The 13,026-nt window shown below is 50.7% G+C and overlaps 3 protein-coding genes across 5 annotated transcripts in view; 1 reads left to right on the top strand and 2 right to left on the bottom strand.

Moving 5' to 3' along the window:
- CABIN1 (calcineurin binding protein 1) overlaps positions 1-320 on the bottom strand; it is a 59,333-nt gene extending 59,013 nt beyond the window's left edge. For all 3 annotated transcript variants that reach the window (XM_081174616.1, XM_081174619.1, XM_081174618.1), the window contains exon 1: positions 127-320. The gene's annotated coding sequence lies outside the window, so the exon portion shown is untranslated. The remainder of the gene's footprint in view (positions 1-126) is intronic.
- Positions 321-1,243: 923 nt separating this feature from the next.
- LOC308576032 (D-dopachrome decarboxylase-like) lies at positions 1,244-3,055 on the top strand. Its single transcript, XM_081175236.1, has 3 exons — positions 1,244-1,432; positions 1,537-1,712; positions 2,717-3,055. The coding sequence occupies exons 1-3, from the start codon at positions 1,325-1,327 to the stop codon at positions 2,787-2,789; spliced, it is 357 nt and encodes a 118-aa protein (XP_081031362.1). The 5' UTR covers positions 1,244-1,324; the 3' UTR covers positions 2,790-3,055.
- Positions 3,056-5,736: 2,681 nt separating this feature from the next.
- Positions 5,737-11,598, bottom strand: LOC308575984 (glutathione S-transferase theta-1-like). Its single transcript, XM_081175166.1, has 5 exons — positions 10,723-11,598; positions 8,855-8,942; positions 7,716-7,866; positions 6,108-6,284; positions 5,737-5,961 (listed from the first exon to the last, which is right to left on the bottom strand). The coding sequence occupies exons 1-5, from the start codon at positions 10,832-10,834 to the stop codon at positions 5,761-5,763; spliced, it is 729 nt and encodes a 242-aa protein (XP_081031292.1). The 5' UTR covers positions 10,835-11,598; the 3' UTR covers positions 5,737-5,760.
- Positions 11,599-13,026: the final 1,428 nt, after the last annotated feature.

Raw genomic sequence — 13,026 nt, 5'->3', positions numbered from 1 at the left:
GGCTTACTGAGCCTTCGGCTGACACAACGCCCTGGCGGTGTCTGCCGCCTGGCTCCAGAGTACCCCGCCCCCCACTTCCGGGCGGGTGCGAGGCCTGACTGACAGCCAGGCGGGGCGGCTCAGCACCTGAGGGACGGAAGAAGGGCCCGTATTGCCGCCCACCGGTGCCGCCAACGCGAGCTCGAGGACAGGCGGAAACCCAGCAGGTGCGGCGGGCCGGACGCGTCAAGTCAGCGCAGGCTGTACCGGCTGGACTCCCGCCTGTCAGGGCGCCGAGCAGAGCCGGGAGGAGGAGCCGCCGCCGCCGCAAGCAAAGCGGCTCCTTATTGGTCCGCGGCGGCCGCCCAATAAGGAAGCAGGATGCTGTGTGGGGGGTGGGGAAGGTGGGGGTGGCCTCGAGGGGAGGGGGGCGAAAAGAGGGCGTGGTCTCCACCGAGGCTGCGCTGTGTGTTTTCCCGCCAAAAAGGCAGCCCTAGACCCAATAAAAAAAGAGAGGGGCTGTTCCGCCGTGAGACGACGAGGCTCGTGCATTTCCAGAAAGGGGCTCGTTGCAGGTTCGATTCCCGTATGAGACACCTGCGTATCCCTGCATTATTGAGCCCCCAAAGGAGATTTGGGGCTTCCCCGTTTGCAGCTGTTCCCCAAGTCGTGCAAAGGTACTTTTAAAATGAAGCTGCGTTTTAAATTGCATTTTAACCCGCATTTTAAATTGGGGTTTCCCCCCTATTATGTTTTTACTGTAATTTTACTGGTGTTAGCTGCCCTGAGCCCGGCTTTGGCCGGGGAGGGCGGGGTATAAATAAATAAACTATTATTATTTATTATTATTATTATTATTATTATTATTATTATTATTATTATTAATTATTAATCTCCGCAGCCTAGCCGGAGCAAGGCCCGCCTGCTGCTGCTGCTGCTTCCCTGCCCGAGAAGCCCCAGATCCCAGCGAGGGACCGCGGCCCCGCCTTCTCCCGCCTCGGATCTGCCCTCTTGCTGAGGCCAAGGGCGGGATCGGAGCACGGGAATCATACTCCGGGGCTCCACCGGGTTCCGGGCTGCCTGCACGGACTGGCAGCATCCGGGGCTCGCCTGCCAGCCCTTAAGGAAACCGTCTCCGGGGAGGGGAGGAGAAAACGGGACTCTGCCCGCCGTGTCCCGCAGCCGATCGGCTCCTCCCAGCGCCGGGAGCCGCGACCCCGCCTCGAAGGGGGCCGGTCTGGAGGGGGCGAGTCTCCCGGCGTAGCCAATGCCGGAGGAGGAGGAGGCAGCGGCGGCCGCCCAAAGGGACCCGGTACCCGGTAGCCGCCGCCTCTCTTGATCCGCGATGCCTTTCGTGGAGCTGGAGACGAGCCTCCCGGCGGCGCAGCTGCCCCGCGATCTGCCGGCCAAGCTGTGCGCCGCCGTGGCCACCATCCTGGACAAGCCCCAGGAGGTGAGGGGGCGCTGCCGGCCACCCCGGGGGCGCAGGGATCGGGATCCCGGGTCCTACCGGCCCGGTAGAAACTCATTGTCCTTTTTCCCTCCTCTGGGTCTCAGCGGGTGAACGTGACGGTGCGCAGCGACGCGGCGATGGTGTTGTCGGGGTCTGCGGCTCCATGCGCCCAGCTTGTCGTCTCCTCCATCGGCGTGGTGGGCACCGCCGAGCAGAACAAGGGCCACAGCGCCCGCCTCTTCGACTTCCTCACCAAGGAGCTGGGCCTCGGCCCCGACAGGCGAGTCTGGGCCGAGGGAGGGAGGGAGGATCGAGACCCGGGTAGGCAAGGAGGCCTGGAAGGCGAGGGAACTCCTGGCAATCCCGAGCGCCGCCAACGCGCTCTCCTTGGGTGACCTCCAGCTTCCAGAGAGAGCCCACTTCTCCTCCCTCCTCGCCACCTTTCCTCTATCGGGGGAGGAAAGTTATAGTCGGCTAGAAGAAACTGCTCCCAACCCCGCCTCAGCACCTTTTGACGAGCTGTGACTGCCTCCTCCTCCATAGGAGCAAACTCCTAGGGGCCAAGCGGTCCATGGGCGTAGCCCGGGGGGGCAGCCCCCCCCCCAGATCAAGTAAAACAATGGGAATACTTAACTAATGGATCAATCATATCCATTCTGTTTCCCTAACAGAGTTCTCCCCCCCAAAAAAAATCCTGGCTATACCCATGGAATAGGTTTGCGCCCCCCAATAAAATATTTGAGGGAAACAGGCAGAGGGCCTTCTCGGTAGTGGCACCTGCCCTGTGGAACACCCTCCCACTAGATGTCAAAGAGAAAAACAACTACCAGACTTTTAGAAGACATCTGAAGGCAGCCCTGTTTAGGGAAGCTTTTAATGGTTGATGCATTACTGTATTTTAATATTTTGCTGGAAGCTGCCCAGAGTGGTTGGGGAAGCCAGATGGGCGGGGTATAAATTATTATTATTATTATTTATTATGAGGGGGCTGCCCCCCCAGCGGATGGGCATTGTCATTCAAATAGGGTGTGTGTGCCACACTATGTGATCAATTATGCAGGGCCCCCCATATTTTATTCAAGTTGGCACCTGCTGCTCCCCAAGCATTCAGGAAGAAAACCAGCCCCAGTGGTGCCCTCTTCATGGGCAAAGGATGCAGAGTACAAGGCAGGGAAAGGATTGGATGGCACTTTCTGTGGCAGGGGCTGCCACTGCCATACACAACCTTGGGTGCCTTTCTTCACCACCTGCCATGACTTTCCTTATCCTCTCCCACCCCCACAGGATCAACATCCGATTTTACCCACTGGAACCTTGGCAGATTGGCAAGAATGGGACGGTCATGACTTTCTTGTGAGTTGGCCAAAGACCCCCGAAGACCAGTGCCAACATCCCCACCAGCTCCGGGGACCCCTCTCTTGGGGGAAGGGGAGTTACTCATTTTCTCTTCAGACCCACTTCTCGAAAAGGACGCAAGGGAAAGGTCTCTTGCTGTCCCAGCACCCTTCATTTTGCCTGAGCTCCCTCTGCCGCAGTGGGAGTTCTCTTTTACGTGTCTTTGTTTTCTCGAAAAGCCATTGAGTCGCATCCCATGAACAATTAAAAAACACGTGTTCACTTCCAGTGCTTGTTTCTTGAAGATGAGACTCAGCCTTCTGCTCAGCCATGACTGCAGGGAATATAAGGCTTTCGGCCACCCACAGTTATTACCATGAGGGTCAGAAGGGTGGTTGTAAAGCACCATGAGGGTCAGAAGGGTTGTTGTAAAGGCAGGAATCATAATTGGAGAGAAGCCAAAACAGTCGCTGCAGCTTTGCCTCTGATCCAGGATTTCCTCTCCCCCTCCCCTTCCAAAAGGGCAATGAAACCTCAAGGTTATTTTTATGCTCACCCTTTTACTGCTTACCTTTTCTCTAAAAAGTAAACTGTCCACTTGGTAGAGCTGGTCAAGGTCTCTCCTGTGCACAGCATTATGCACTAATCCCCCATCCCCGCAAAGTGTTTGGCTGCTTTAAAAAGGTAAAGGGACCCCTGCCCATTAGGTCCAGTCGTGGCCAACTCTGGGGTTGCGGCGCTCATCCCGCTTTATTAGCCGAGGGAGCCGGTGTACAGCTTCCGGGTCATGTGGCCAGCATGACTAAGCCGCTTCTGGCGAACCAGAGCAGCGCACGGAAATGCCGTTTACCTTCCCGTTGGAGTGGTACCTATTTATCTACTTGCACTTTGACGTGCTTTTGAACTGCTAGGTTGGCAGGAGCAGGGACCGAGCAACGGGCGCTCCCCCGGTTGCAGGGATTCGAACTGCTGACCGTCTGATCGGCAAGTCCTAGGCTCTGTGGTTTAACCCACAGTGTCACCCGTGTCCCTTTGGCTGCTTTACCAAGATTTAAAAAGAAAAAAGCCTGAATGTAGCTGGGAGAACACAGCTTTTAACCATCCTCGAAAACCACCTCACCTACTGCAGGAATCTGTAGAAAGACCCACAATGCAACAGCTTCCTGAAAAAGGGGGCAACTGGAAGTGGTGCAGACTCCTGGCCCAAAGAGCCCCTGGCTGAGCCCTGCAAAGCACAGCAGACTCTTCCAAAGCCACTGACAGGAGTTCCTGGTGGAGTTTTATATTCCCATAGCTGGAACAGAGGCAGATTTAGGGGAGTGCGACCAGTTTGCCTGCATTGGGTGCTGAGCCAAAGTCCACCACTGGCTGGAGGGTGTGATTCTGTGCTTCAGAGCAAGGTTTTGAACATGTGGGATGGAACATGCAAAGCATGACTCAGTACTGTCCGCACTGACTGGCAGCTGTGGCTCTCTAGGGAACATTCCCTGCCCTACCTGGAGATGCCATTGGGGGACTGAATCTGGCACCTTCTGCATGCAAAGCAGCCGCCCTACCACTGAGCTGTGGCTCTTCTGTTGACAGATCAGGAAGTAGGGAAAGGGACCCACAGCTCTAGGGGTCTGCGTGTGCTGGCAAAGAGCCCCTCTCTCACTCGTTCTTTGAGCTGCTTTACACAGGTAGAGATAGATGGGTGGGAAATGGCTCTGGGGACAACCAAGCAATCTGAGAGGGGCAGGGACTTGACCTGCCAATCCCTGCTCCTTCCCCAAAGGGGTCATCTAGAAACATTAGTTGCTGTTGAGCAAATTTCCAGGTATCAGCCAGGCACCAGGAACCAAAAAGCATTCCCACCCCACCTGCCCTTCTTGGTTTTCTGTTTGAAACGGCATTGATGAAAGAAAAGGGCAAACTCCATTGGGGACTTACATGGGGATCATTTTATCCAAGGTGGTCACTTTATGTTGGCTTCAGTTCCCCTTTAAAATGAGGATGAGGCAGACACATGCCTCGGTGGTTATGGGGATGATGTTTTAGGTAAAGGCAAAAAAAAGCCCTCAACGCTACAGTGAGAAGCACTGAGCCCAGGTGACTTGGCAAAGGTACCCTGCACCTGGGCCCAGCCCATACCAATCTGCCACACCCTCATCTCACACTCCTGCTCCCCTCCCTCCCTATCCAACAGATGCTCACAACGGTACCCAGCCAAGAAAGAGCCAAATATTTGCAGGAAGTTCCATGTGGTTATGAATGCCTTTCTGCAAACTCTACAATTGTGACGTGATAGATCTTCCTCCAGAGGTCCTTGTTGCATAGAACCAACGAACAGACACACACACAGTGTGATCCATCGAGGACTGATGAGCAGAAACTTTAAATTACTGTACATCAAAAGCCTTTTGTGGTTGTTTTCCGTCTGATGTCCCTCATTTCAAGCTCTGTCCCCTGAAAGCATAATGAGATCACTGAGGCCTCTTTCATTCCTTGCCCTCATCCATATCTCCCCAAATTCCACAATTTGTACAGTGGTACCTCGGGTTACATACGCTTCAGGTTACAGACTCCGCTAACCTAGAAATAGTACCTCGGGTTAAGAACTTTGCTTCAGGATGAGAACAGAAAGTGGGCAGCGGTGGTGCGGCAGCAGCGGGAGGCCCCATTAGCTAAAGTGGTGCTTCGGGTTAAGAACAGTTTCAGGTTAAGAACGGACCTCCGGAACAATTTAAGTACGTAACCAGAGGTACCACTGTACTTTGAATTCACTGCTTGCAAAATTGCTTGATTTATTATTCTAGGATTATTAATTTTTTTGCAGCATTTCAGGTTATTTTTTTCTACATTTGCAAAAGGTGTCAGTGAGTTCTTTTGCATAACAACCAGTCACTCCGTGGCAGAAAACGTGGAACCCCCTCCCTGACAGGGCAAAGCGGAAAAACCCAGGAGTTGAGAAATACCAGAGCAGAAAGCGAAGGGAGGAGCTTGCAGTGCCCATTTTATTTCATCATCTTCAAGAGAAAGGGCTTCAGTTGGACTTTGAGTGATGGGTCAATGGTCATGTTCCTCATCTCTTGATTGTTCAGGATCCGTGCGTGCGCCTCCGCAAATAGCTCCTTGCCCAGGAACACCTCAACCCTTTTGCGCCACTCCTGAAGCTTGGGTCGGCCCTCGAAGGTTTCCCAGCCGGCTCCCATGCACTGGAGAGGGAGAGAGGGGGCACCTGCAGTCATCAGGCCTCCACTGTTCCTCCTGATCTCCACCCCAAAGACCTCCAGGCAGGTCCCCTTTCAAGGAAGCCCTCAAGCAGGAGGGAGAAGACTCCTTTGATTTCCCCAGGGCTGACCTGCATGAGTTCCACGATGGCCACCAGGTCCGCCAGGGAGATCTCGGTACCAATGAGGAAGGGCTGGTCCCTCAGGAACTTATCCTCCAGCTTCTGCAGGTTGGTGGTTAGGTCCTCTGTGACATCGTGGAGCTTCTCAGGAGGCAGTTGCTGATTTATGAACATGGGGATCACTACCTGCCCCACAAGGAAAAAGCACCAAAGGTCAAAATCCAGAAGTAGAGCCATGGTGGGGGTGGGGACAAACCACAAGAGAATAACGTTACTGTAGGAATGATCGCTGGGTGTGGAGCACACCTCTGCCCGCGGGCAGCCTCAGCTGTCTGAACGCGTGACCTTGGGTGCGGAGCACACTCCCCCCCCCCCCACAAACCTACAGCTGTCTGAACATCTTGCCCTCTTTCTAACCTTTTGCTCTCTTAGTGGTCTGCCGTGCCCTGTCTGTGACCTTTGTCTCCTTCGCCATACATTGTGCAAGGGGAAAGTGACGCGGTGGAAACAGGTGCCAAAATAACCTTGTACCACCCCTCAATCTTGGGATTGGAAGATGTGTAAAGGTCACAGTCCAAAATGTATCTGCCTGGTTTTGCATATTGTGCCAATAAAAAGAGCCTCAACAGAGCTAGCTGGCAGCTTGCTTGTGCACAGCTCACCTGCATTACCAACTCCTGCCTTATGTCCTTCACTTCACATTACGAGGCCCCAACAGCATACTGTCACGGGGGCATATCTGCCCTCCAAAATGGGTTCGTTTGGTCAGGCAAATGTCAGAGACTCGTTCACAGCCCAACCAGGCACTCTCCTACAGTTTGAGCGGTTGGGTCTTGCCCCTTAGATGTTTGTTGGTGTCACAAAATTTGTAGGCTGCTCTGAGAGCTGCGAGTATAGAGTGGTATATAAAATAATAATAATAATAATAATAATAATAATAATAATAATAATAATAATAATAATAATAATAATGTTTTATTTATACCCCGCCCTCCCCAGCCAAGGCCGGGCTCAGAGCGGCTTACAAGCAATAATAAAAACAAGATGAATGATTACAACTTAAAAACAAAAATAAAATACAACATTAAAATAATGGAACATTAAAATATTAAAATGTAGCCTCATCGCAGGAAGAGAAGGAAAAGAAAAAAGAAAGAGAGGGAGGGAGGGAATCAAATTGGCTCCAAGCCAAAGGCCAGGCGGAACAACTCTGTCTTACAGGCCCTGCGGAAAGAAATCAGATCCTGCAGGGCCCTGGTCTCATGAGGCAGAGCGTTCCACCAGGCCGGAGCCAGAGTTGAAAAGGCCCTGGCTCTGGTTGAAGCCAATCTAACTTCCTTAGGGCCCGGGACCACTAGGGTGTTGTTATTTATGGACCTTGAGGCTCTCCGTGGGGCATACCAGGAGAGGCGGTTCCGTAGGTACGAGGGCCCTAGGCCGTGAAGGGCTTTAAAGGTCAAAAGCAGCACCTTAAATCTGACCCTGTACTCCACCAGAATCAATCAATCAATCAATCAATCAATCAATCAAATAAACAAGAGACACTGCACTGGGTGCCAAATTCCATGGAGTACGGGACCAGTCAAGCCTTGCAGAGGGACTGAGCCACAACCTCACCTTGAGCCAGAAGATCTTGGAGCAGCTGACATGGATGGTGCTTTGCTGCCAAGCCAGGAACTCATCAACGCGGCCCCGCTTCTTCATATCTGGTGGGTACCAGTGGCTGGGTGTGTTGTACTTCCGGGTCAGGTAAAGGAGGATGGCGGTGCTGTGGGGCCAAAAGGCAGAGTTGGAGAAGGAGCATCCTTGCCAGGGGCACCTTTCCTTATTATCGGAGCCAGGTAGGTGTAAATTGCCCCACAGAGATTAGGGGGGGAGAGAGGAGAAGGAAGCAGCAGGTGGTCCAAATTATTCATTTTCCTATCTATCTATCTATCTATCTATCTATCTATCTATCTATCTATCTATTTATCATCTATCTATCCAGTGGTACCTCTTGTTGTGTATGCCTCTGGTTGCACATGCTCCGGATTACAAACTCCACTAACCCGGAAGTAGCCGCTGCTGGTTGTGAACTTGGCCCCAGGATGCAAGCGGAAATCACGCGCCAGAGACGTGCACACAGTGGGAGGCCCCATTAGTGAAAGCATGCCTTATGTTACAAGCAGTTTCCGGTTATGAACGGACCTCCGGAATGGATTCCGTTTGTAACCAGAGGTACCACTGTATCTGTTTTGCTTTTGTCGGGTTGGTGTTGGTTAAATGTTTAGTTGGGGTTGGTGGTTATTTTAATTTGGGCATAACTCTAAACTGTTTATTATTACAGATAGGTAGCCGTGTTGGTCTGCCATAGTCAAAATAAAAAAATTCCTTCCAGTAGCACCTTAAAGACCAACTAAGTTAGTTCTTGGTATGAGCTTTTGTGTGCATGCACACTTCTTCAGATACACACACACACGTGTATCTGAAGAAGTGGGCATGCACACGAAAGCTCATACCAAGAACTAACTTAGTTGGTCTTTAAGGTGCTACTGGAAGGAATTTTTTTATTCCGTTTATTATTGTTATTTTTATTGGTTTCTATTGATTTATTGGTTGGTTTGCTGCTTGTATAGGATATTTTTTAAAAAAACATTTTATGTTTTGTTGTGTTTTTATATATGCTGTAAACTGACCAGAGTGTCTTGGGAAACCCAGCCAGATGGGTGGGATATAATTTTTTACACACACACACACACAAACACACTGACTCTCACCTCTCTTCTAAAGTAAAGTCTCCATCTTTCAGAACTGGTACTTTCCTTAAGATGTTCACCTTGTTAAAATCTTCACTAAACTGTTGTCCTGAAAGGCATAAAACAGAAGCACAAACATTACTCAATGAGACCCCGCAGAAATCTGCACCCTCTTTTTTCCCCCAATCGAGGTTGGCTTCCAAAGCCGTGTGCAATTAAAATCCATGCAGATACAGCATCTAGTGGGAGATCCATGGAGGTGTTTAAGGCAGCTACAGAGCAGCTTCCACTGTGGGAATGGATTTGTTTACATCCTCTGGCAGTTGGTGGTTCAGGTTCCAAGTTCTTCCCTGGGAGAGGGGAAGACTTGTGGCCAGCCACTGGAGAAAGATGTCCCTACTATACAAGAGCAGTGCTTCTGTCAATTTGCCAAGGATTTTGCACTTTGCTTCCTCCTCCTCCTCCTCCTCCTCCTCCTCCTCCTCCTCCTCCTCCTCCTCCTCCTCCTCTCCAGCCTTACATCTTTTGGCTGATTAACTCTGTTGCCTGGCCTGATGGGTTATGTTCAAAAGGAGCACTTTGGTGGGGGACACCCACCGTGGCTGAGGGCTTAATCGGAGACCATCACAACCCCTTACAAAATGTGACAAGGCTTTGCACTCAAGAGGGTTGAGTGGGGAAATATAAGAAAGAAAGAAAAAGAGTCCTGCTGGATGGGACCCCACCACTTTCCATCCCTTTGGGAAGCTCATAAGCAGGTCATGAAGACAGCCCACTGACCCCATCTGCTGTTTCCTCCTAGCAACCAATGGCTCAAAGGTAGACTTCTTCTGCACAGGAAGGCTCCATTATTTATCATGAAAGAGCATGAGCTTTTGCCTCCTCCATAGGGGCGGCCTATAGAAGAGACCAATTGTGTCCCTTGTGATTTTGAGTGCGTGTGTCGAATCCTTTCTGCCCTCCTATCCCCCGCAGCTGCAAACTGGGGGGGGGGGGAGGCACTTTCTCTCCCCACCCCTGTGCTTCCAGTACATTTCCGAGCACAATTCAAAGTGTTGGTGCTGACCTTTAAAGCCCTAAACGGCCTCGGTCCAGTATACCTGAAGGAGCGTCTCCACCCCCATCGTTCTGCCCGGACACTGAGGTCCAGCGCTGAGGGCCTTCTGGCGGTTCCCTCGCTGTGAGAAGCGAAGGTGCAGGGAACCAGGCAGAGTGCCTTCTCAGCAGTGGCGCCCACCCTGTGGAATGCCCTCCCACCAGATGTCAAACAGAAAAACAACTACAGTGGTACCTCGGGTTAAGAACTTAATTTGTTCTGGAGGTCTGTTCTTAACCTGAAACTGTTCTTAACCTGAGGCACCACTTTAGCTAATGGGGCCTCCCACGCCGCCACCGCTGCCCAATTTCTGTTCTCATCCTGAAGCAAAGTTCTTAACCCAAGGTACTATTTCTGTGTTAGTGGAGTCTGTAACCTGAAGCAGCTGTAACCCGAGGTACCACTGTACCAGACTTTTAGAAGACATCTGAAGGCAGCCCTGTTTAGGGAAGCTTTTAATGTTTAATAGGTTATTGTATTTTAGTGTTCTGTTGGAAGCCGCCCAGAGTGGCTGGGGAAACCCAGCCAGATGGGCGGGGTATGTACATATGTATGCATGTATAAATAAAAATTATTATTATTATTATTATTATTATTATTATTATTATTATTATTATTATTATTATTATTGTTATTATTGTTATTATTATTCCAAGGTGGATCTAGAAAGGAGGTCAGAGGAAAGGCGAAGTTCCAGAAAAACCTTTTGGGGAAAGGGTGTTACTGGGTCACAATTGAGGGTGGAAAACTGGGAGGGATACTAGGAATCCCCCTCCCTCAAAATCCCAGTTACCTTTAAGCATCTCGATGTTCTTCATCATGAAAGCGATGTTGTTTTTCTTGGCGAAGATGTAGACCGCCCGGCAGGGCTGGGAGAGCATATCTAGGTAGAGCTCTAGCACCATGATGAGGTTATGTCAGTGGTGGGTGGGCCGGCCGGGCGACTTGATGGGAGATTCCAGTTGCGTCTGAGGGACCCTCAAGCCCCACCCCCAACAGAAACATCTTCCTAAGACTCCAATTGGCCTGCAGAGTAAACAACCTGTTCTAGGGAAGGTATAGCCAGCCAATCACGAGAGGCCCAGGTGTTCTGCTACCTGGGCTCAGGTGGGCCACTCTTTGGCCTGGCTCCAGCCTCCTATTGGTTCTGCTTTGTGGGGGGGGGGGACAGAGAGAAGGGTATTTAGGTGCTGGGTCCCTCTTTTCTGCCCTGGGGGGGCATTGGTGAAGGAAACTTGGCAGGTGCCAGGACTCTGGTCCTGTTTTTAAAGGCCTGGCCTTCAGCCGGCAGACTGGGACCCTAAGGGAAGGTGGGTTCACAGCAGCGGCACAAACTGGTGTTGCAAAATGAAGAAATGCCACAGTGCCTTTGAGTTGTTAAGTAATGGCCTTTATGTTGCAGTAAAAAATAAAGAACTGGGTCCCCAAACTCATGTTTAGGTTAAAGGTGGGTCCCAGGTATTGAAAAGGTTCGGTGAAGGTCACCTGGGCAGGAAAGGGGAGGCAAGATTTCTTGGTAATCATGCCTGCCCTGTGGAACGCCCTCCCGTCAGGTGTCAAGGAATTAACTATCTGAATTTTAGAAGGGCAGCCCATGTTTGCTGTTTTACTATGTTTAATTTGTTACAAGCTGCCCAGAGACTGGTGGCATATAAACAATAAAATCATATTAATTATTATTATTATTATTATTATTATTATTATTATTATTATTATTATTTCCAAAAGCAGGACTCTCCTCTGTCAGAATCATACAGAAAATGAGAAATAGCCTCGGAAACGTGGCCTGTGAGCTCCCAGGGGCCATTTCTGCTTGTCCGCTCCTTCCATTCCTTCTTGATTAAAAAAACCCTGTTTTATTTGCAGAATCTACCAGGAGTAGGTGACATCTTTCCCTCGTGTAAAACTCAACACGCTTGCCTCACTTTTAGATCTCTGCAACTGCAAAGACACCCCTTCACCCGCTTCTCTTTCACTGTTTCTCTGGGTTCAAGATGGCCGCCGCCAACACCGTGAGGTGAGAAAAGCGGTTGGCGGCTATTTTTGTCACGAACACAGCATCGCCTCCCTCACAGAACCCATCGGCTCCTTCACACAATGTCCAAGAGATTGCAACCTCTGCAGTGTGTGGCTGGCTGATGATGCTCTCATGTGGGAAGACTTGCCATAGAAGACCGGTTGACTTCTGTGTCTCCAAAGTGAGCCAGTGTGGGCTGGTGTCTCCAAAGCCCATTTGCTCTGACTGCCATAGGTAGCTGGCCAGAATGGGGGGCGAAAGTGCTGCCATGCCCCGGTCACAAGACCAGAAGAAGAGCCTTCATGACCAATCAGAGTTCAGCATCCTGTCCATAGCTGTCAACCTTCCCTTTTTTTGGCGGGAAATTCCCTTATTCCAGTGCCGTTTCCCGCTGCTATCCCGGATTGTTAGATATCCTGTAGACTGTCCCCGAGACAGGTGAGGCTGCTGATCCCTTATTTTCAAATCTGAAAGTTGACAGCTACAATCCTGTCCTCAATGTGACCTCAATGTGAAACCCCCAAGCAGGATTTGATCCCATACAGGGATCAAACCTGCAACCTTGCTGTTAAGTTGTGGGTGAACATATCAGACGACACAGTGATTCTTCAAACAGCTCTTGTTTGTTCAGAGGCCAGAACAGAACTGAACTGAAGGGCTCAGTCAGCCTGCTTATATAGAGCTCCACTACAACGTAACTGTAGCAACTTTCTAAAACTATCCAATCACTGAACGTCACTTTCAATCCTTCATTTGCATAAAAACTATCCAATCACTGAACATCACTTCCGATCCTTCATTTGCATAACTATACAGTATCCCCCTGCTGGCCCAGGGTGAGAACTTCAGTACATAACACTTGCTGCCTCCAAGCATGGATGCTAAGCATAGCCATCAAGCCTAGTCATAGCTGTCAACTGTCAGATTTGAAAATAAGGGATCAGCAGTCTTGAAAATAAGGGACCAGCAGCCTCACCTGTCCCGGGGACAGTCTACGGGATATCTAACAATCCAGGATAGCAGCGGGAAGCAGCAGGAAACAGCGCTGGAATAAGGGAATTTCCCGCAAAAAAAGGGAAG

Source organism: Podarcis bocagei (genome assembly GCF_964188305.1).
Source record: "Podarcis bocagei genome assembly, chromosome: 16".
In the NCBI taxonomy this organism is placed as follows: domain Eukaryota; kingdom Metazoa; phylum Chordata; class Lepidosauria; order Squamata; family Lacertidae; genus Podarcis; species Podarcis bocagei.
Note: the sequence above shows the minus strand (reverse complement) of the source record. Positions and strands in the feature narration are given on the sequence as shown.

Coding starts and splice junctions, on each gene's coding strand:
- LOC308575984 (XM_081175166.1), bottom strand. CDS start 10,834: ATGGTGCTAGAGCTCTACCTAGATATGCTCTCCCAGCCCTGCCGGGCG. Junction 6,285..7,715: donor CCAAGATCTTCTGGCTCAAG/GTGAGGTTGTGG, acceptor CTTGTGGGGCAG/GTAGTGATCCCCATGTTCAT. Junction 5,962..6,107: donor CCATCGTGGAACTCATGCAG/GTCAGCCCTGGG, acceptor CTCCCTCTCCAG/TGCATGGGAGCCGGCTGGGA.
- LOC308576032 (XM_081175236.1), top strand. CDS start 1,325: ATGCCTTTCGTGGAGCTGGAGACGAGCCTCCCGGCGGCGCAGCTGCCC. Junction 1,433..1,536: donor TCCTGGACAAGCCCCAGGAG/GTGAGGGGGCGC, acceptor TCTGGGTCTCAG/CGGGTGAACGTGACGGTGCG. Junction 1,713..2,716: donor CTGGGCCTCGGCCCCGACAG/GCGAGTCTGGGC, acceptor CCACCCCCACAG/GATCAACATCCGATTTTACC.